The following is a 22,731-nucleotide window of genomic DNA, read 5'->3' as shown; positions in this document are numbered from 1 at the left end:
CTGAAACGAGAACGTTACCTTCGTCATTTGGACTCGCTCATCTCTCCTATTATCTTAGCGCCCTAGGAACGTTATTCTCCATAAGCGTAACGCGTCGAACCAGAGATCCGATAATATAATTTGCGTTCGTACAAGAAGACAAGAGGCATATGTTAGACAATGGTTAGGAAATATGGATAGGTAGGTAGGTAGGTGTAAATAGGTTTAGGTAGGTAGATAAGGTCGGCAAGGTAGGCAAGGTAGGCAGGTAGGTGGAAATTTAGTAGCTGTGAAGGAATCCGCAAGGATTAGCATAAAGAGCATTCTTTCTCTCTCTCCGTTTCGCGGCTCGCATTTGGTCTGCTCGACGAAAGAAAGAAAGAAAGCAAGAAAGAAAAAAACAAAAAAAAAAAAAAAAAAAAGAAAGAAACGAGAAAGAGAGTGAACAAATGAGAGAGAGAGAGAGAGAGAGAGAGAGAGAGAGAGAAAAGAGAGAGAGAGAGATAAAGAATAAGAGATGCAGGGTCGTTAGTCGTCCCGTCGTTAGAAACGATCGTTATTATAAACGTTATGATGGTGTAGCAAAGGTGGATGGGTAGCGACCGTGGGTGGTTGCGACCGTGGATGGACACCCCCGTTTGGGAGTCTGGGAGGCAGAGAGAAATGCTCGCCTTGGTGTGTGCGGACGTGCTGATTCAGGATCGCCTTCTGACGGAAGTGTTTTCCGCACTCCGGACATTGGTATGGCTTCTCACCCGAGTGGATGCGCAGATGCTGGTTGAGGATGGCACGCTGACGGAACGTACGCTCGCAGTATACGCAAGCATAGGGCTTCTCGTTCGCGTGTATGCGCAGGTGCTGCGTCAGATGCGATTGCTGCCTGAACCGCTTCCCGCATTCTGGACATCCGTACGGCCGACTATCCGTATGAATCCGCTCGTGCTGTAGCAGAGTAGACTTTTGCTTAAAGTCCTTGCCGCAGGTGAGACATTTGAAGAGGCGTAGATCGCTGTTAGCGCCTTTCGACGATTTCCCACTTTGTTGTACAATATCGGGTAGACCTGTCGCCATGTTTGGCGCTCCTGGACTCGCGTACTGATGAGCTTCTAGGCCACCGGGTCCGCCATCTCCTTGACCAAGAGACGTAAGCATTACCCCAGGCTGCTTCAAATAATGTAACGCCGAGAAGCCGCCGGGCGTAAGCATGTGTGGCGGTACGGACGGTGACGGATGAGGCCTTGCCTCTTTGAAATAATGTTGTGGATATTGTTGAAGTTCCCCCGCACCTGGAAAGCAATCGCTTCGATCCACCTCGTGTGGCGTTAATTGCTGCTGCGGTGAATGGTCCTGTTGCGACTGTTGCTGCTGTTGTTGTTGTTGCTGCTGCTGTTGTTGTTGAACTTGTTGTTGTTGAACCTGTTGCTGTTGTTGTTGCGTCTGTTGTTGCTGCTGCTGTTGTTGTTGTTGCTGCTGTTGTTGTTGTTGTTGCTGAGAGGTGGTCTGATTCGATTGTATATCGTCCTCGGCCGGGGTTAAGGCTTGAGGCTCGGGAGGTGCCGAGGGATAAGGGGAGGGCACAGGGGAGGCCAACGAGGGCGGAGGACCGTTTTCTCCTTCGACGGGAGGACCACAGGCCTGCTGTGGACTACCAGACGAGGAGGAACCTTGCTGCTGTTGCTGCTGCTGTTGCTGCTGCTGCTGCTGTTGCTGCTGTTGTTGTTGCTGCTGCTGCTGTTGCTGCTGTTGCTGCTGCTGCTGTTGCTGCTGTTGAGGATACAGTCCTCCGTCCTGGAGAGATCCCGGCCCCGGGCCCCATTGCCCTTGGGGTCTCTCCATGTTATCCTTGTATAACACGTAAGGCGCGCCAGTATCTGTAATCAGGCAATTTCAACAATCGTTCATACTTACGTACACGTGTACGCGTAAAACATTATAATGTTTCATTACGCAAATAAAAGCGAATGAGATATTTTCGCTAATTGCAATGCATTCGATTGAATATACCAAAGGTTTCATTCTATTCATATAAAAAGGAAACAACTTTTTGTCATAACAAAAAGAAAAAAGAAAGAAAACGATAATAAACGTTTGTACTTTTTTATGCACTATAGAAGGGAGGGGGGGGGGACAAAAAAGTTTTTATCAAAGGCATGTTCTACTTTTCCTGCGATTGACCCCGCGAACACGAGAATTGCGTGCACCTTTAGCTAACAAATATTCACCTAACACTTTTCTATGTGTGAAAGGTGTTTCACATAATAGACAGTCAGTTTCATTTATATAATTTGTCCATGTGTGGTGGTACGTATTAAAAAAAAAAAAAAAAAAAAAAACAAAAACAAAAAAAGAAAAAGAACTTTTGATTAAATTCTACTACTTTTTATTTATTTCGATAGTCGTCTCGTTAAAAACTAACGATAATATAACGACGTTTGTTTAATTTCAACCAAAGTATTGAAAATAATAATGATAAATAATAAAATAAAATCGTTTAACAAAATATTCTTCGTTCAATATCGAATTGACCACGTTGTTCTTGGTCACGCATGAACTGATATATCCGGTTTGAACGTTGCAAATTGAACCGGCTTATTCATACTGTTCGAATCCTATGAAACCATAACATGAAGAGACAACAAAATATTCCAATAATTACCAGAAATAGTTACTAGAAATTTCCAATCGTTTTATTATTCATTCTCGAATTATATTTCAAAGTTATCGAAAATAAATTGAATAAGTAAAAAGAAGAAGAAACAAAAATAAAATAAAATAAAATAAAATACAAAAAAAAAAAAAAAGAAAAAAAGAAAAAGAAGAAAAAATCCAATTTTATCTCTCTTATCTAAATTTCTATAAATAATAATTTAAGTAAATATATGAATTTTTGTTCGTAATTCGATCATCGAAGAGACATTAACGGTGCAATAGACTTATCTCTTGACGCTATCGCTCCGTGAACTCATGTGTATATTTAGTTACTCCTAATGTTTTTTTGCAGATTGTGCATATCGGCAATTTTACTGATTACATATAGAAAAAAATAATATATATATATATATATATGTTATTAAATCATTCTTTAAATGAAATCTTTTTATTCGATATTATATATCATCTCTTGGTATATATGTACATATTTAATTAGATGATTTTTTAAATATATTATATTATTTAATTTTAATAATGATTAATTAACTTTATAATAATAAATATATATATTAATATTTATTTTTTTTAATAAAAATTATATTTATATTATATATATATATATATAAAATAAATAAAAAATAAATAGGAAAGATTGCTAGTCCTTGAAGATCTTTTTCAATTTTTTTTTTCTTATATTTTCTTTTTTTCACAAATTAATAGAGTTTCGCGTGGAAAAGTTTATGAACGTCTTTTAAATGGTAACACTTTATTAAATCGATAATCCCAAGTTCTCTTGGGCGTTAAAATTCCCGTTTGGTCGAAGGAAGTCATTAACTGACCAAAGTATAATATATATAAACGATAAGGATAGTGTATATATTTTTCATTTTATTTTTCTCTTTTTCTTCTTCTTCTTCTTCTTCCTTCTATTTCTCTTAGGTTACATGCTGATCCTTTTTAATCCTGCATGGAATTCTAATGATCTCTCTCTCTTATATATATGTATTTAGCGGTCAAGAAGATCATCGACACGTAGTTAGCTTGACTATACATGATTAAATCAACGACACCATACTAATGAATTTTATCTTTCAATCTATCTCCTGTATTTATACAATATGTATATAATGTAAATAAGATCTCGAAGAAAGACAACAACAAAAATTATTAGCTATTTTAATCGCAAAGATTGATTAAATTATATATATATATATTATTAAAATAAATACAAAATAATTAAATAAAATAATAATAAATAATTATAATACAAAAATTCATTTTATTTTAATGAATAAAGCCTATTGACAAAAATTCATCGATTAATTTATATGTAGAATAAATTTTAATAGACAATATGAATATGAATATGAATTTGGTTTTTTTTTTTTTTAAATTAAATCTATTAGTAATACGAACTTAAGACTCTCAAAAAAAAAAAAAAAATAAATAAAACAGTTTCCTAGACGGGCCAAAAGTTCTAAAAGTTATAAGATGAATGATCTTTAAAAATTCATAACTTTTTCTTTCTTTTTTTTGAGAAAGGTGTTTTGTTTTGTTAATATAAATACAATGAAGTTGAAATGAGGATATGGAAAGGTAGTAATGTGTAAAAAAAAAAAGAAAAAAAAAAAGAAAAAATAATGTTGTTGTATAAAATAAAAATCAAAAAGTCTGATTTTTCATCAAGTTCTCCCCTTAAAGATTATTTGATCATATTTGCTATAGCTAGCAGTAGCTAGCAACCTTATCCGAAGGTTATACTCTTGAACTGGCTTACAAGCGATAAGATCACGATTATACGATTTTGCGTCGTATCGACGAAATGCTCATTTCGAATCGTTTAAAAAAAAAAAAAATTTACAAAAATTCAAATCCGAAATTTGTTTGTATTTTTTCTTCCCCTTGCAATTTTGACTTGAACGATAATTTAGCATCCAAAAAAAGACTATTACCGGAATAATATTATTATATTATAATTAATTAATTAATTTATTTTATTAAATATATAATTATATTTTTATATTATAATACATAATTATATTATTATAATATTATAAATATATATTTTAATATTTTAATATAATTAAATATTATAATATTATATATTTATATAAATAATAAATAATAATAATAGTAATAATATATAATATTGAATTATATTTCATTTCAATTATTCATTCAAAATATATTTCAATTATATTTCAACATTCAACATATGAATTTATTGATATATATATATCTCATCCGTTAGCATGTTTGCTTCCACGAAAATAGATAGGTATACTGATTTCGCGGTGAAGGTCGGTTTTTGATAACCGTTCACCATACTTGAATGCCCCTCTACTCCCCTCCCAACCCTCTCTCTACTTTCCCCCACCCTTTCCCCACCACCTTCATTTCTACCGGTTGGTCAACTTTCTCTCGGCTTCGTTACGTCCTTCATTCCTTCTTTCTTTCTTTTTTTCTTTCTTTCACCTTTTTTCTTTTTGTCTGCAATAATATACTTTTCTTTCATCAAATTAAATAGAAAAATAATAAAAGAATAAAAATATTACTACTTCTACTACTACTACTACTACTACTATTACTAATAATAATAATAATAATAGTTATAATGATGAAGTCCAAAAAAAAAATGAAGTAACGATAAGCCGGTTTGCAAGAAAAAAGAAAAAAGTTCTTAACGCGGTGTTAGACACTTCCGTCGTTTATTAGAATATTGCTAAGTATACTAATGCTACTATACTAATCGTTGCATCTCAACTAATCGTCGACACGACGTTCAAACGTTTAATCTTTTATTTCCGTTCGAATACACTTCGAGTTTAAAGGTGGTTTATTTTTTTTTTTTTTTTAATTACCTACCTTACCTACCTACCGGCTTCTTACCGCATTCTAACTTTTCATGTTTCAACTAATAACGATATAAAAGAAGAAGAAGAAGAAGAAAAAAAAGAAAAAAAAAAAGAAAAGAAAAGTATATCTCGATTTATGTAGTAGGAAAAAACATAAACAAGTATAGTGACTGTACACGCATATAAATGTATAGGATAGATAACTTCTAATTACCAAGTATATATTTTATTTACATATATTCCGTTTTGTGATCTAGAAAGGAAGGATAAATGTAAGAAGAATAATTATTTTTCATTTTTCTTTCTTTTAATGATAACCATTGTTTTGAACATTTGATATACCCAAACCAGTCATTTGGACTGGTCGGATCATTTTTATTCAAAATTTCTACCTCATATGTACCATTTGATTATTATTAATTGACATTAGAAATTCGAAAGTTCATTGCTGCAAATACGAAATCTCGTCATTGTTTCCATCTCTGAGCGGGGGATCCTTGCATTCGCGGTATCGTATTCCATTTTTTTTCAGATCCCTTTTAATATTGTCCTTCCATCTACGTCTCGATTTAATTAGTAGTCTTTTCTCGTTCATCGGTATACCACCGATCAATATTTTGTTCACCGATCCATCGATTGTGTTCGATCCTTCCCCAAGTGCACCACGTGACAGGCCCATCTTAATCGGTATGACTTTTACGAGGTTAACCCTTTCGCTACGGCTGTCCCATCCGTTGATGTACCTGCGGCTCACAAGCCACATGCGGCTTTTTCGATGTGAACCTGCGAGGCTCTTTAGTTCCATACGCAAATATTTAGTTTACTAAAAAGAAAAAAAGAAAAAAGAAACAACAAGGAAAAGAAAAAAAAAAAAACATTTAAAAATCGTTCGGAATCGATTAACACGAGGATTAGGCACACGATGAATAAATAGATTATTATTATTTTTTTTTTTTTTTTTTATCAAAAAAACTTCATTTATACGAGCACTATTTATTGTTGGCAAGAACAAAATTTTGGTGACTCTTGAAAAACTTTGAAATTTTCTATATTTAGTAATTATTTGATTCTTCCGACTGAAAAGGTTGCCGACGACCCACCCTTGTTGTAAATGAAAAACTAGTATTTACTTCTTTTCTTTATATTTTATTTTCCGAAAAGAAAACTCTATTTAGAGACTAAAAGAAATTCTTTAGGAGGGCCCATAAGATCATAAATAAACTTAAGAATTATCGAGATATATTGGTGCGAAAAAAAACCCTTTGTGCAGTGTCAAGATTCACATTCATATCTAAGCACGTACAATACCATAAAAAGAAATAGCATACCGATATTTTAGAACTAGTTTCTTTATGCCTAGATTCCGTTACCAACAATCATAGGCTTTACTCACTAGTGGACTATGGGGTGGATCCTTATGCTGCTATTGGTCAAATAGATTCATTCATCCCCTCTCCAAAGGAGAATTCATTTTTTACTCATTCTAATCAATATGTGAAAAGAAATAAGAAAGTTTCATTAGTCAGTTATCTGTTATTCTGTAAATCAGTCAGTCGGTGTTATATTTGTAACTCTTTTGTATTCTGTATTTTTGTAACCACGTCACTTTATGTAAACTTATGTAAGTACCACTCTTCATCATTATAATTTAATAAACTATTATATATATATATATATTAGGTCATTAAGTATAAAATGTCTGATTTGAGATCGAAATTTTGATTTATTATATCTCGGGCAATAAATAATATAATTAATTAAAATATACACCTATAAACTATCAAAACAACATTAGAATGAAATATTTTTGACCTAATATATATATATATATATATATATATATTTCATCATCATTATTTCACTCTGTCTGAAGCCCACAATTGTCGGGATTTCTGATGGTGTCTTTTTGCCAGTCATAAAATTATTTTCAACAATATTAACACTTAACGGACGTTTTTCAGGTTAATTAGATCAACATGAAATGTATGGATTGAAAGTGTTGTAGTTTTATTCAATAAATTATATTTCTTATAATATTTTATAACGGTATTTATACCTGTAACTGATGATATCATGAAAAAATAACAATGTGCAAAAAAAAAAAAGAAAACCCTAATGCAACATACTACAAATTCATGGAAACATGTAGAACCACGTGGTCGATTCTGGAAAGTTAGAACGGAAAGTAGATTCACGTGGCCCGTTCTAGTAACTTCTACTAAGGAAAAACGTAAATTTCCAGGGCCCGTCTTTTAAGTGTTTCAATATATTATTACCTTCGTATTCCATGTAATCCCAATGTAATATCCTGCAAATGAGTTATCCGCCATCTTTACTGTTCTTGATTCTCTAACACTATTAACTATACTTTTTGAATAATTATTACAAACTTTTAATTTCGCATTTTATATACGCAATATATGACATCGTTGAACGAAATTGTTACCTTAAAATATAATTAATCACAAAAATAATATTACTACATATCACTATTTAGGTCTTCCGGGGACCGTTGGAAACTGCGGTGAGTTGTCTCGTTCAACGTGAAGAAGGTCTATGCTCAGGTATATTCTTTTGTTTGTTTAAAAACCTGTTTTTAAGGAAATCTATTGACAATTTGACAAATGCCTAATGTAGAGGGGTTCATTTCAACCAATGTAATCTTCTAATTTTTAGTTAGTTATTAAATCGGATATTCATACGCTAGAGATTTATACCAATACCGAATATAGAAACGCCCCACAATGAGACTGCTGCTTCCACCAATAAGATTTCCGTTAAAAATATCTTCCGATGCTCACTTCTGCTCTGACCGTTACTCATATAAAATGTTTGTATTCGAACAAGAGTCTTTGTTTAATAAAATATTATTCTTTTCAAAGCTTAGAAATCTTTGTCTTGAAATACAATTGCAAGAATTCAACATGCCAAATTCTTAAATTATTTGGCAATTTACTGTTTCATTTTGTCAAATTACACCCATTCTAAAGAAGTTTTCACTTAAATAAAAGTGTGGTGATGTCGAATGTAAAAAAAAAATTAGTATACTTTTTATTCGTGTATTTATATTGAAGTGACTTTTTTAGGAGTTAGTTTAACTGGTGTATAGTTGGTTGATGTAAAAAGTCCACATGGTGTTTGGTTTGTTGGTTTGCTCGATATAATACACGACAAGAGGAATAAGACGTAGATGTAAGAAGATGGAGGATGAGAAACAGCAAAGGGCAATTGGTCTTGCTTGGATGTAGTACTCTTATCGGTTGCCTCCGGCATTGTTGCGCTCTTCTTCCGGCGTGCATACAAACACCCGGTTTCGGCTTTTGTACTCAAAATAAAATCTACTTCTCTAGTACTTACTACTTACCTACTCAATTGAATTATTGTGAATTGAAGAAGGAATACAGGTGAAAAAAAAAAAAAACAAAAAGAAAAGAAGTGCGAATGATCTTTTACAAGATTAAACGATTGTTATATATATATATATATATATATATATATTTGTTGTTAATAATTATTCTATAATTTTATCTAATTATATATGTATTTTAAAACTAGTTCGTTAAGGGTTCTAATTTTGAAGAACGATTCATTTATTTTAAAACATTATCAATAATTGTAACAGACATAATATTACTGTTAGTTGAAATGTTACGATATGCATAATTTTTTTTTTTTTTTTTTGTATAAATATACAAAATAAATAATATGATTGATAAGAAGAGAGATAAAAAAAAAAAAAGAAAAATAAAATAAAATAAAATGAATTATTCATACTGTCAAATAGAATTTTTGAAATTTCGAAGAATAAAATAGAATCGTGGAAAAAGTATGAGATATTTCTAATATACAAGGTGTTTCATAAATACATATTTTTTGGTTATTATGTTTTTTTTTTGTTATTTTTAATTTCAACTTTTAGAGACTACTTTTATAATTATGGGCACATATATTTAATATATATATATTAACAAAATAATAAATTATATTAATATTATATAATATAATATATATATATATTGTGCATTGATATTAAACACCCTATATATGAAGGCCAGGGGTTACCAACCTGCGGCCCACTAAACGTTTATTTATATTACAGATATTCTCCCGCTAATATATTTTTGGTATGTAATCTATTTTTTTTTTGTTCACATTTCGTATTTATAATATGAATACAATTTAAAATACTACTAAAAAGTGCGATTTTGGGCCGTGAAAAAATTTCAAAATTTAAATAGACCCGTTGTTAAAATAAGGTTGCACACCTCTGGCTGGAACTATTTTAACAAAATAGAATGAAGGGTGAAAAAAAAGGAGACTAGGGAAGGGAAAGGGAGAGAAGAATACAAAAAGGGAAAAAGAAATACTGGCACCGTGATTCTATCATATTTTTCTGACGATGATTTGAAGAAAAGAAGAGAAAATGTAGTAACAAAAAGGACAAGAAAGAAGAAGAAGAAGAAGAAGAAGAGTAAGCAGAGTTGGTGGTTTAAAAGGTGGTCTTGGAAGAATTATAAACTTCCTTAGGACGCATCATTTGTACTGATCTAACCATTTTTAAGGTGGACGATAAATTTCTTTCAGTCAAGTAAAATCGTGCCCGTGAATATTATCTATTACTTTTATTCAAATGGTAAAAATTGAACAAAGAAAATATCACGCATTCCAAGAGATCACAAGAGACCGAACTTTCCAAGAGAAACGATTAATCGTTTTAGGATAAAGATTTATATGTTAAAGATTAATAAATAATTAATATGAAATAGAAAAGTATTCGATAGATTGATAAATGGATAGATAAATGTATATGTATTTAAAAAAAAAAAAACACACAAATATTTTAAAGAAGTTTGACCAAAATAAAATATATATATATATTTCGACCTTCGATTAAAACGCGTAACTTACAGTACATTTGTAGATATCTAACAGAGTCCTTTCTCGTCAGATGAATTCACAAAGGTTGTTCAAATTCCGTAGTTGTATCACAATCCAAAAAAAAAACAGCACAAATCAATCCTCAAAGAAAGTCGAAGAACTTGCAATTACAGTGACTTAAAAACAACTGATCAAGTGTTAGAACAAAATGAAAACAAGCTACAGTACACGACTTTACCAAAGTTTTGTTTTAGATTGTATATATATATATATATTTTCAAAAAATGTAAACATTATATCGTTACTTAACGATAGTTTAAGTCTTGAATTTGTTCAAAACAAACGTTTATAACGAATTATATTCTTCTCATTACTTGATCCAATTATTTGTGTTAAGCTTATATTGTGCAAAATTCCTATATTTTTGGCATTTCTTAGCACAAATATAATTATTGGTAAATCATAACGACGTTAGTTTTTAAACATTCGAAAATACGATTGTGATAAAATAATTAATAGAAATAAATTCTTTTGGCCATATTTCATAATGAGATGAGATCATAAAAAAAAAAAAATGATAAATCGCAAATAATTGTATTCAACATTTTATCGTGTGCATTAACAACTGACGATAATTTATTTTCTTTTTTTCTTATAAAATAGAAAATTTAATTAAAAGATAAATTCTATTTCATTGTGAAAATGAAAATAAACTTTCGCACACATTGTTGAATGAGAAACGTGGAACGATAGGCACCAGAAAGATTTGCCAGGTTTAAAACCAGCACGGGCCCTTCCTCCTTCTTCTAATGTAAGAAGAAAGTACAAGTAGTTTAATAGTCGAACTTTCCCGAGACTTGGAAACGTTTCTCTCCGAAAACTTTTCGCAAGCTTTCAAGTTTATACGGACGCACCGGTAAAACACATATCCTATAAAGTTAAGATTTCTTAGCCGTAAAACACTGGACATACTGAATATATGTTGATTTTATACATATTTACTTACATTACATATATATATGTATATAGGGTAAATAAAAAATTTTTAAATAATTTTTTTAAAATATCATAATGCAAAATAATACGACATATACCACATCCGTGGTTCGAGTCTCGGTCCAATCAGTCCAGCGGTCCCAATTTTTTTCACGAATCCTACATATATGAGCCTACAAGTAAATTTCCAGCGTTTTTTAAATAGATGGTGTCACGAGTAGATTCCGGGCAGAAAATGTGTTACACCTCATGTGTCATTTTCGAAGCTTGTGTATCTGTTAACAACACTGCATCATCATATTTGCGCATTTCTATCGGCGTCGTATATTTGACGAAGCAAAAACATGGCAAGTTATGTGCCAAATAAGTGTCATTTACGGGACGCGCGTTGCTTCTATTATTTAATATGAAAAAAAGGTGCAGCTGAGGCCTATCGTTTGTTTCTGGAAATTTACGGGACGGAATGTATTGGTGAATCGACTTGTCGTGAGTGGTGTTCAAAAGGTTCAAAAATAGTGATTTTGACGTTGAAGACAAGGAGTGCTCCGAAAGGCCGACAAATTTTGAAGACGAGGAATTGGAGGCTTTGCAGGATGAGGATCCGTGTTAAATTCAAGAAGAGCTTGCTGCATCATTGGGCGTCACACAACAAGCCATTTTTTCCTGCGCCTGAAAGCTTTGGGATTCATCCAAAAAGTTGGAAATTGGGGGTGCTGTACGAGTTGAAGCCGAGAGATGTCGAACGGGCGATTTTGCATGTCAGAAATGTTGCTGCAACGGCATCAAAAAAAAAAAGTCCTTTCTGCATCGTATTGTCACTGGTGACGAAAAGTGGATCTATTATGATAATCCTAAGCGAAAAAAAAACATATGCAGAAGCCTGGCGAACCGGCCAAATCGACGCCGAAGCGAAATATTTACATGAATAAGGTCATACTCTGCATATGGTGGGATCGGAAGGGTTGTTATATACTACGAACTGCTTTCGAGTGGTCAAACCATCAAAGGATCATTGTATCGAACCCAACTAATTCGTTTGAAGCGGACATTGGCGGAAAAACCACGACAACACTCGGCCACATGTTGCTGCTTCGGTACAAAAATTACTTGGATAATAGTGGATGGGAAATTCTACCTCACCCCCGCCTTATAGTTCAAATTTGGCGCCATCCGACTATCACTTGTTTCGATCGATGCAGAACGCTCTTACCGGAATGCGCTTCACTTCAGTAGGGGGAATTAAAATTTTGGCTGAATACGTTCTTGGGTTCAAAAGACGAGAACTTTTTTTGGTCAACAAATTTGAAATACTAAACAAATTCAATGTTACTATTATTAATAAAATTCGCGAGAAATATTTTTTGTTATTTCGTGCGATTCGTTTGAACAAAAAGAAAAAAAAACAGATTCGCCAAAATCATTTTCATATGAGAGCTTTAATCGAACTTGTAACCGCTACCTCCTGTTCCATCCCCTTCCCCTCACCCCACCACGTATAAAATTCATCGAATTATTTTTCTCCAATTAAAATGACGTGTATAGAATACAATTTTCTTTCGATAGAAAGAGAAAGGAAGACAAGACAAACTTTTAACGATAATGACAAACATAAATCGCTTATATGAAAAAAAGAAGGGGGTGGGGTGGGGGGCTGGGGGAAAGCAAAGTTCTTTTCCATATCGCTAAACTATATTTTCTTAGTCTTTTCCAATTTTAATTTTTTTTTTTTTTTTTTTTTTTTCATTTAAATGGTTCTACCCATTTAACGATAACCGAATATCATTGTAATTAGAACCCAGAGTAGAGAATGATAGGAATAATATTCTGTATCGGATTTTACAAGTAACATCAGCCAATCGAAATTGACCGATATCGATGATATTATGGCGTATCGATTATTATATACGAACGTGTCCAATATTTTTTGTGAGTTTCTATCCTCGAGTAAGTAGTTATATATATATATATGTAATTTATAAATGTAATATATATAAAATATATAATTAATATTATATAATAATACAATATATAATTATACATATATGCGTTTATAAATGTTTATGGCTTACTGTATGGCGTATGATCAAAGTCCTAAGAGTAAGAGTAAGAAGAAGAAGAAGAAGTAAGAAGAAAGAGAGGAAAAAAAAAATGTCTGAAACGTCCGGCAACTTTAATTATATTCCTAGAGTAAAATAAACGCACGATTTCCTCTTTTAAGCGTGTCGAAGGCAACTTATCTCGCGACTTTCATCTTCCACGTATATATCTATATATATATAGAAAAATAATATAGAATAAGAAAAAAAAATTCAGTTAGTATTAAATTATTTACAATAACTTATTATTGTTGAAAATTTTATGCGTAATATAAAACGGCGCGTAAAATCTATTATTATAAGAACAAAGTGGCAAAAATTAATTGACGAAAAAGAAACAAAACAAAACAAACAAAAAAAAAGATTAAAAATAAAAAAATAAAAAGTTGATGCAATTAAAATGTTTAAATACTTTATGTAGAAAACGATCGTTAATGTTGCTGGTTTATCGCGAGTACGAACGATAATAGTCATACTGGAACGTGTTAAGTGAGGTTCAAAAAAATAAAAAATTTTAAAAAAAATATAGAACAGGGGAGGTGTGTGAGAGAGAGAGAGAGAAAGAGAGAGAGAGAGAGAGAGAGAAGCAACGAGCTTACGAATATATAATTTCTATAGGTTTTACACAACACAAACAAATCCCGAAAGTTTACTGTCGGATATTTAACAGTTGCGATGTGGATATTTTCTATTTTTATTCTCTCTCTCTCTCTCTCTCTCTCTCTCTTTTTTGTCGTTAATAATTAAAGATGATTCCATGATGTTTCAACAAAATGTAAACACAAATTTACAAAATGAACAATAATAATACTGGGTCATGTTAATATTTATATACAAAGAACACATATATAGATATAATTTAGTAGAATAAATTTCTATTTTATTTCATTGATAAAATTTCCTATAATCAATCTCTGTAATTATCCCATTGATAAAATGAGTGTAAAAAAAAAAATTCATCCTCTGAAATACTTAGTAAAAATGTAATTTAAAATGGTGGGAAGAATGTGAAGAGAGAAGAATGGAAAAAAAAAAGATGGGAGAAAAGATGGAAGAGGGAGAAACAAAATGGACCCGATTTACAAAGAAATACTTTCTTCTTCTTCTTCTTCTTCTTCTTTGAGAACGGGCTGTGTGTCTGTGTGTGTTTTTCTAAAACGTTGATAAAAAAATTAAAAGAAAAAAGATTTAAAAAAAGCAAAAAAGAAGAAGAAGAAGAAAAAAAAAAGAAAAAGCTTGTGAAAACTCGCTCGGATATCTTCTCTCATCGAGTCCCAATGGTCGGGAAAATTCGAGTGACTCGAAGTCACTCGACAAATTTCACGTTCGACCGCGTTCCATCCTCATCCTCGTCCTTGTCCTCGTCCTTGTCCTCATCGTCATCGTCCTCATCGTAATAGTAGTAGTAATAGTAATAGTAATAGTAGTAGTAGTAGTAGTAGTAGTATTAGTCGTCGCCTTCTAGTCTTCTCCAAAAATTCAACGAAATGCAAGTTGGAAAGGTTGTGTAGAATAGGACAGGGGGTAAGGGAAAAGGTGGGGCAAAGAAGAGGCAGAGAAGCAGGTAGAAAGAAGAGAAGGAGGAGGAAGAGGAGGAGAGGATTGGTTAGAGTAAAAGGGGTGGGGGTATTGTATCATCGATTCGTTGGAAAGAAGCACGCGATTACGTGCTGGAAGTCGTCTTTACGATTTGTTTTGGCGGCGAGAAGTGAACAGAATAGAACAGAATAGAAAATGGAAGAAAAGGGAGGAGAAATAGGAAAATAGAGAGAGAGAGAGAGTGGGCATAGGGTTGGAGATAGGTAGAAATAGAGAGAGAGAGAGAGAGAGAAAAAAAAAAGAAGAAGAAGAGTAGGGGAGGGTGCTTGATCGGAGGCCGAGACACACAGAGAAAAAGAGTGCGATGAAGGGATGAAGAAGTGGAAGTAGGGGGTTGGGGTTGGGATAGGGGTAGGGGTAGAGATAGAAAGAGAGAGAGAGAGAGAGGAAAAGATGGCCCGTGCACGCGCAGGCGCACTTTTTTCGTCGGACAGCATTTTTAAAGATTTTTCCAGCCGACTCTCTCTCCTATAGCCGCGGCTCGCAGATTTAAGTCGCCCGGGTCGATTTGCCAACGGCGCCTAACACACACTCATACACACACACACACACACATATATACATATATGCACCTTTTCTCAATTGGATCAAGTTTTTTTTTCTCTATCCCCCTCTTCTTTTTCTCTCTCTCTCTTGTTATTTTTTTTTTTTTTTTTTAATTTATCTCTCTATCCTTTCTCTATTATTTTCTACAATATTTTTGCGTTTTCAATTTTTACCTCTCTAAACCTCTTCCACCTCTCTTCCACCTACCTCACTCACCACCACCACCACCACCACCACCACCACCACCACCACTACCCCACTGTCTAGTTTTTTTGTTTTATTTTTCTTTGTTTATCTTTTTGAACATTTTTGTTTCATATTAAATATTGTTATTTTTTTTTCCTTCTTTTTTTCCGAAATGTCTCTCGTTTGCGTGTCCGTTTACATTTTTATTTTGATTTTTTTTTTTTTTTATTCAACTTTCATCAATTTTGATCTCAAATGAATTTGTAGAACTTCACATTTACGCATATGTATGTATACATTAGTTTTACTATACTTTTCTTACTTTATTTTTTTTTTCTTCTTTTTCATCAACAACAAAAATATACTCTATTGATTTAGTTATAATATCGTACTCGAATAAGAAAGAAGTAGTTTCTTGAAGTAAGAGAAGAAAAAGAGATAGAGGAGGATTTCTACGAGGTTGAGAAATAAAGAGAAGAAAATGGGAGGGAAGGGGGGAAGAAAGAAAAAGAAAGAAAGAAAGAAGAAAAAAGAGAAAAGGGGAAAAACCGTAAAAGATACATCGAATAAGAGGAGGGAAACTTTCTCACGAGCAAATCGGACCAATTTCCAGCCGATTTTCTTCTTATTTCAATAGAGATAAGAAGTAGTAGTATTAGTAGTATCTTCATGATTATGTGAAAGTCGAATTATATCGTTGGCTGATACCGGTTCTTCTTTTTTTATCTTCTTCTTATACAAAAAACACATACATATAAAATATAAAATATAAAATATAAAATAAAAAGTAAAACTGGTCCCAAGAAGAAGAAGAGGATTATTATTATATTGAAATATATTTTACGATTAAAGTACGAAATAATAATAAAAAAAAAAAAAGGAGAAAAAATAATTTAAAACGCGAATTTTCTTTTCTTTTTTTTTTTTTGATAATTATTAGTTTATGAAAAAAATATAAAAAAAATAAAGTTATTAGTATAAATGGAGGATTATATATATATAAAATATAGGACGGCGACAACTAGTCGTGTTGTAAAACGTATATATAAAAAAAAAAAAGAAAATGTGTTATTAGAAAAGCAAAATCTCTCTCGATTGGTTCTGATTTTACGTTTTTGATCATGTTCCGCTTGGTAAATGCAAATTAACTTGTTTTGCTTTTGTTTGGATTCGCCTGCTACGAAATAATAAGGTTAACGAAGCTACTGCTTGGATATTACAAGTTTGTTCACTCTCTTTCTCTCTTTCTCTCTCTCTGAAAGAGCATTTTATTAAACGATTCTCTCAACGATTCGCATCAGTTAACGATCCTATTCGGTGGTTTTGATTGAAAAAGAAAAAAACTTAAAAGATAATCAGCAATATTCTTATCATCTTCATAAGTTATAGACATATATATATTTTTCTTTTCATATTATATATTAATAATAATAATATAAATAAATATATAATATGTATAATTTATAATAATTATTTTATATAATAGATAAAATATTTATATATTTTTTTTATCAATTATATATATATATATAATTATAATAATTGTATAATAAATAATATATATCAAATAATTGATATAATATACAATTAGTATTAAAAAATATATGTAATAAAAAATAAAAAATAAATTATATAAAATAAATATATAATTATAATATATATATATATATAATATTGTATTATATTCTTATCCATTTCTGCATTTAGTTTAAACTCATTCGCGATAATAATAATAATAAGAAGAAGAAATATAAATAATATAAAATAATAACGATGTTAATGATGAAAATAATAATAATAATAATAATAATAATAATAATAATAATAATGATAATAATAATAATATGCTGTGGGGAAACGATCGGAAGTCATCGCGAGTTATTTTTTATTTGGATGAAAACGTGTTTGTCGGAAAGTCGAACGATTTTCTAATAGAGTTTTCTTTTCTTTTTTCTTTTTAAGAAACTTTAGATTAAATCAGGATCTACTTATATATATATATATTCAAGATTAGATTGAATTTTTGTTGTTTGTTTATTTATATTTAATATCTCGTTTAAACATAGAACGTTTGATAAACATTTTCTTTCCAATTGAATGATAATTATAGTAAATTAATGGTTCTTATTTATATACATCTTATGAAAAAAAAAAAAAAAAAAAAAATAGAAAAATAATAAGATAGATTATAAGATTATAAATTGTGTATAAATATATATTTTATATGTTTGTACTAATTTTCTGAAGATGAATCATTTTACTTCCATAAATAACTTGTACAAATTTAATCCTTTGTCAGATAAAAGTCAATAAAAATTCGAACGTTTACGAATCGAACAGTTAGATGTATTTTTCTCAATGATTTTACCAAACTCTTTTTTTACAAACACAGATCATACGCTAATCAAACAAAAACGTAACAACTCAAATAATAAAAAAAATCAAAAGAGCAAATTGTAGAATTTAAAGAATACAAACACCAATTTTTCTTCTTTTTTGTTGTTGTTGTTTTTCCAAATAAGTTTACAAAAAAAAACTTATAATTTGGCTTTAAAAAAAGAAAAGTAGCTCGTATATAAAAAGAAAAAAAGAAAAACTGAAGAAGGCGAGTTATAGTGATTAGTAAGTATTAATTTTAATAATGTTAATGATTTATTTAATAATTTAATCATTCTTTTACTTTTTTTTTGTGCCATCAAAAATTTATATATATATATATATGTTATAAATATAATTTTTATATTATATTATTTGTATTTTTTATTTTATTTTATTTCATTTAATTTTTATTTATTTATTTATTTTTTTTTAATTTAATTTAAATAAATTAATTTTCTTTATTTTTTATATTACATTATAATTTAATTAATTTAATTATAATATTATTTTTATATTATATTTATAATATAATTAATATAAAATGTATTTTATAAATAAATGAAAAATATATATATTTTCATATAAATACAAAAGTTACAAAATTCATTTGCAAAACTAACGAAATTACAAATATATTTTTAAATTAATTTGTAATATTGTTTAAAAAAAAACTTTCGTCCATGCCTACATTAAAATATTCCACCATCTTTACTTATTTAATGATTAACTCAAATATAATTAATGTTTCAATTTATTTTAAAAAGATCATTAAAATTTATCGCCTCTTTTTTTTTTTTTCAAATGTACGATAATTTTTTTTGTTTTTTGGATGAAGTCAAAAAAAAATGAACAATAAAAAGGAAAAAGTGAACCGATAAGGTATGAAATATGGTCACACATTCTTCGATAGAAAAATGAATGATTGCTATTACCCATGGCATATGTGATATTCGAAACTCGTATGTACTGTCCAGTTATAACAGCTGCATGTACAACTACTATCATTTAAAATTGTCGTCTCGACGATGACGACGATGACGACAATGACGACAACAACGACGACGACGACGACGACGACGAAGACAACGAGTCGCGAATCCAATGCCAAATCAATGAACGGCTTGTCGCGTGTTGTCTTTGATCCTATTTTAACCCCTTCTAACTTTTTATTATCACTACAGGGTTGGTTGGTTGGTTAATGTTAAGTGTTACTTAAACTTTCTTTTTTTTTTTATTTTTTTTATATCTACTTAATAATTTCAATTAATTTAGTAAAGTTCTTATTTAGTTTTTATTTTCTTTTTATTTTATTATTTTATTATCATAGACAAAAAAAAAGAAAATTATTTTCTACCGAAATAATTTGATAATTTTAATCAAATGTTTATATATATATATATATATATATTTTTAATACTGCATATTTATTTATTTATTTATTTATTATATAATGTAATATATAAATGATTTTGGCGAAATAATTTTATTTGACGTAAAATTACATTTTTGTTCATACATATTTTGAACAACATTTAATATCATTTATATAATTATAATTATATTTATATTTTATATTTTCTAATTGTATTTTTTACTATTACTTATTACATATATGAAATTGTTATTTGTATTAGATTGTTTTTTTTCCTTTGCTTTTCTGAATAATTTTTTTTAGAAAAGAAAACGAACCATCCAAGCGTTGGCGAACTTTAAAGAAAGAAAAATATTATCGAAAGATGTGATAATTGAAATACGTATCTATATATATATATATATATATGTGTGTGTGTGTGTGTGTGTATATTGAGCGCTTCGGAGAGACGAAGTTATGGGGTAGAAACGAAATGAAAAAGAAATACGTTATATTCATCCGTATGGAAATGATTTCATATCACACGGTGCGAGACCGTGTACTATGTTTTAATCGAAGAACGATCAATTTTAACGGATTAAATAGTGACTTGCACAAAAAAAAAAATAAAGAAAAAAAAAACCTATAACGAAATATCATAGGCGAAATAAGAGTAATGGCGGAATCTAACGTTGCCACCTGTACGAAAAAATCCTACGATCTCGTTGAGAGATCGGAAATAGGGGAGGAAAATAAAAATCTTGACCGGTATATATATATATATATAAAAATATGTATATACCGATTTCATAGGCGGGGATAAAATTCGTTCTGATTATGAAAGTCGATGATACATAATTTTTTTATTTGACGTGATCAAGATAACGTCGATGTCTGCGAGAGTTCTGTTCGAGGTTAACATACTTTCTCTAAAACGTTTCCCCGTCACTTGCGAGTTAGTCAAACGTATACAGTACTACATACCTACTAAGATCATGTATATATATATATATACATAAATCTGTTTGAACTATTTAACAAATATATTCCGCCTGGTGAGTAGTGAGGCCTGAGATAAGTGGCTGTCAGATCTACGTTTTCTAAAGTTTTTATTAATTTTATGATCTTATTATTATTGAATGGCATATAGTTGTTAGTTTGATTGAACAATTTTTTTTTTTTTTTTTTTTTTTTTTTTTTACAAATCTTTCATTTCATTCATTTAACTTTTCAATCGTCCCTTAATCGTTCGTTCAACAACACCACCCTCCCCCCCCCCCATCACTTTTTATTATTTAATTTATATTATATATGTATATATTTTTTTATTACATATAATATTATTTATCATTTATTTTAATATTATTATTCATAATTTAATTTATATAAATAAATTAAACGTATGACACGTTTTACAATTTTGTTCCCCCCTGTGTTCTTACCTCAGCCTCGTAGATAGTTTTCCTGTCTACGTTGATAATTATGGTCCTTGCCGTCGAGTAACTGTAACACATATATGTGCCCATAATTATGAAAGTGGTCTAACCATTAGTCAAAATTAAAAAAAAAAAAAAAGAAAAGAAAAAAGTAAAAAAAAAAAAAAAAAAATGAGTTTATTAGTTTAGTATCACACCACATTATTTTAATAAAATGAAATCAATTCAAAATTGTAATTTTTCAGAAGATTATTGTCAAAGATATAGGTGTTTGTTATATATATATATATATTTCAATATTTATAACATAGAATTCATTTGGCATACAAATGTAATTGTTTAAAATATTTCGAAACAAAAAAAAAAGAAGATTTGTGAGACTTAGACCACTTTCATTATTATGGGCACATATATTTAACAATGAAGGACTAATACGCGATAATCTAAATTAACAAAAAAAAAAAATATAAAAAAATATAATAAAAATAAGTATTATTTTTATCACGAAAATTCCCTGAGCTAAAAAACTAGCATTATTTATCTATTTTCCTATTACACTATACATAACTGTACATATACGTATTTGTTATAATTTAATTTTTAATTTAATTTTTAATGTAATTTTTAAATTTATTTCTTTTTTTTCATTAATTTATTTAAGATGAGCTTTTTTTTTTTTTTTTTAATTTTATTCTTTTTATGTTGCTCTGTAATCAAAGTTTATTTGTTTATTTTATTTAATTATTTTAAATTATTTTATTATATTACCTATACATAATTATTTATTAATTTATTTAAAAATAAACTCTTTTTTATTTTGTTGTTGTTGTTGTTGCTCTGTAATCAAAGTTAATTTTTTTATTTTATTAAATTACTTTAAATTACATTATTATATTAACTATACATACTTATACGTATTTATACATATATATGTTTAAATTTATTTATTTTCTTTTTATTATTTATTAATTTATTTAAAAATAAATTCTTATTTTGTTGTTGTTGTCGTTGTTGTTGTTGTTGCTCTGTAATCAAAGTTTATTTTTTTATTTTTATTATTATAATTTGTACTTATTTCAATTAAAAAGAAATACACATGTAAAACATTACGGAACATTTTATTCTAGCGCCTGTAATCAAAACAAACGACATTTAAATGTTTATTCATCAATGATCAATCCTTATTCTACTTTCTAAATTCTAAATTTCATTCGCTCAAACATTTATATGTTATTCATAACTACTTTGTTTATAATAACATTATTAGACATTATTAATAACTTTTTGTCACCTCATTCCTCATTGAAATTTTATCATGATCAATTTATCAATCGACATGACGTCTCATACATATATATATAAATTAATAAAATATTCGAAATGTAAATGAAAAAAGAAAAAAAAAAAAGACGCAATTTTAGAAAAAGCAAGAAGGAGCTAGAGGAATACAAACAGTGAAAGAGAGAGAGAGGGAGTGAGAAAGATAGACAGATAGATAGATAGATAAATAGATGAATAGATGATACATATGTGAAATTGACGATGCATGAAAAGGTTGCAATAACTGAGATACACTTTGTCACGGTAAATCATAACTCTTGGCACAGGATACGGGGTCGATATAAGATGGTTGTATATTTTTTTAAAAATATTTTTTTTCTTTTTTTTTATTTTTTTTTTTTTTGCATTTGTTTGTTCACATTCAAAGTATCTCGTTAAATAATGAGAATAAGAGAAAGAGAGTCAGTGTGAGAGACAAACGTGATAAGAAATCGCGA

At 29.7% G+C, this 22,731-nt stretch overlaps 1 protein-coding gene across 3 annotated transcripts in view; it reads right to left on the bottom strand.

Annotated features, from left to right (window-relative positions):
• The window catches only part of LOC107067045 (uncharacterized), a 67,579-nt gene that overhangs the window by 35,834 nt on the left and 9,014 nt on the right, over positions 1–22,731 (bottom strand). For 2 of the 3 annotated variants that reach the window (XM_089170714.1, XM_089170716.1), the window contains exon 2: positions 651–1,850. In XM_089170714.1, coding sequence (XP_089026840.1) covers positions 651–1,850 — 1,200 coding nt within the window. The remainder of the gene's footprint in view (positions 1–650; positions 1,851–22,731) is intronic. The other variant, XM_089170715.1, reaches the window with a different exon arrangement.

The sequence above is a fragment of the Polistes dominula genome, unplaced genomic scaffold (assembly GCF_049000335.1).
Source record: "Polistes dominula isolate Pdom_NZ unplaced genomic scaffold, Pdom_raw_medaka contig_79, whole genome shotgun sequence".
Taxonomy (NCBI): Eukaryota; Metazoa; Arthropoda; class Insecta; order Hymenoptera; family Vespidae; genus Polistes; species Polistes dominula.
Note: the sequence above shows the minus strand (reverse complement) of the source record. Positions and strands in the feature narration are given on the sequence as shown.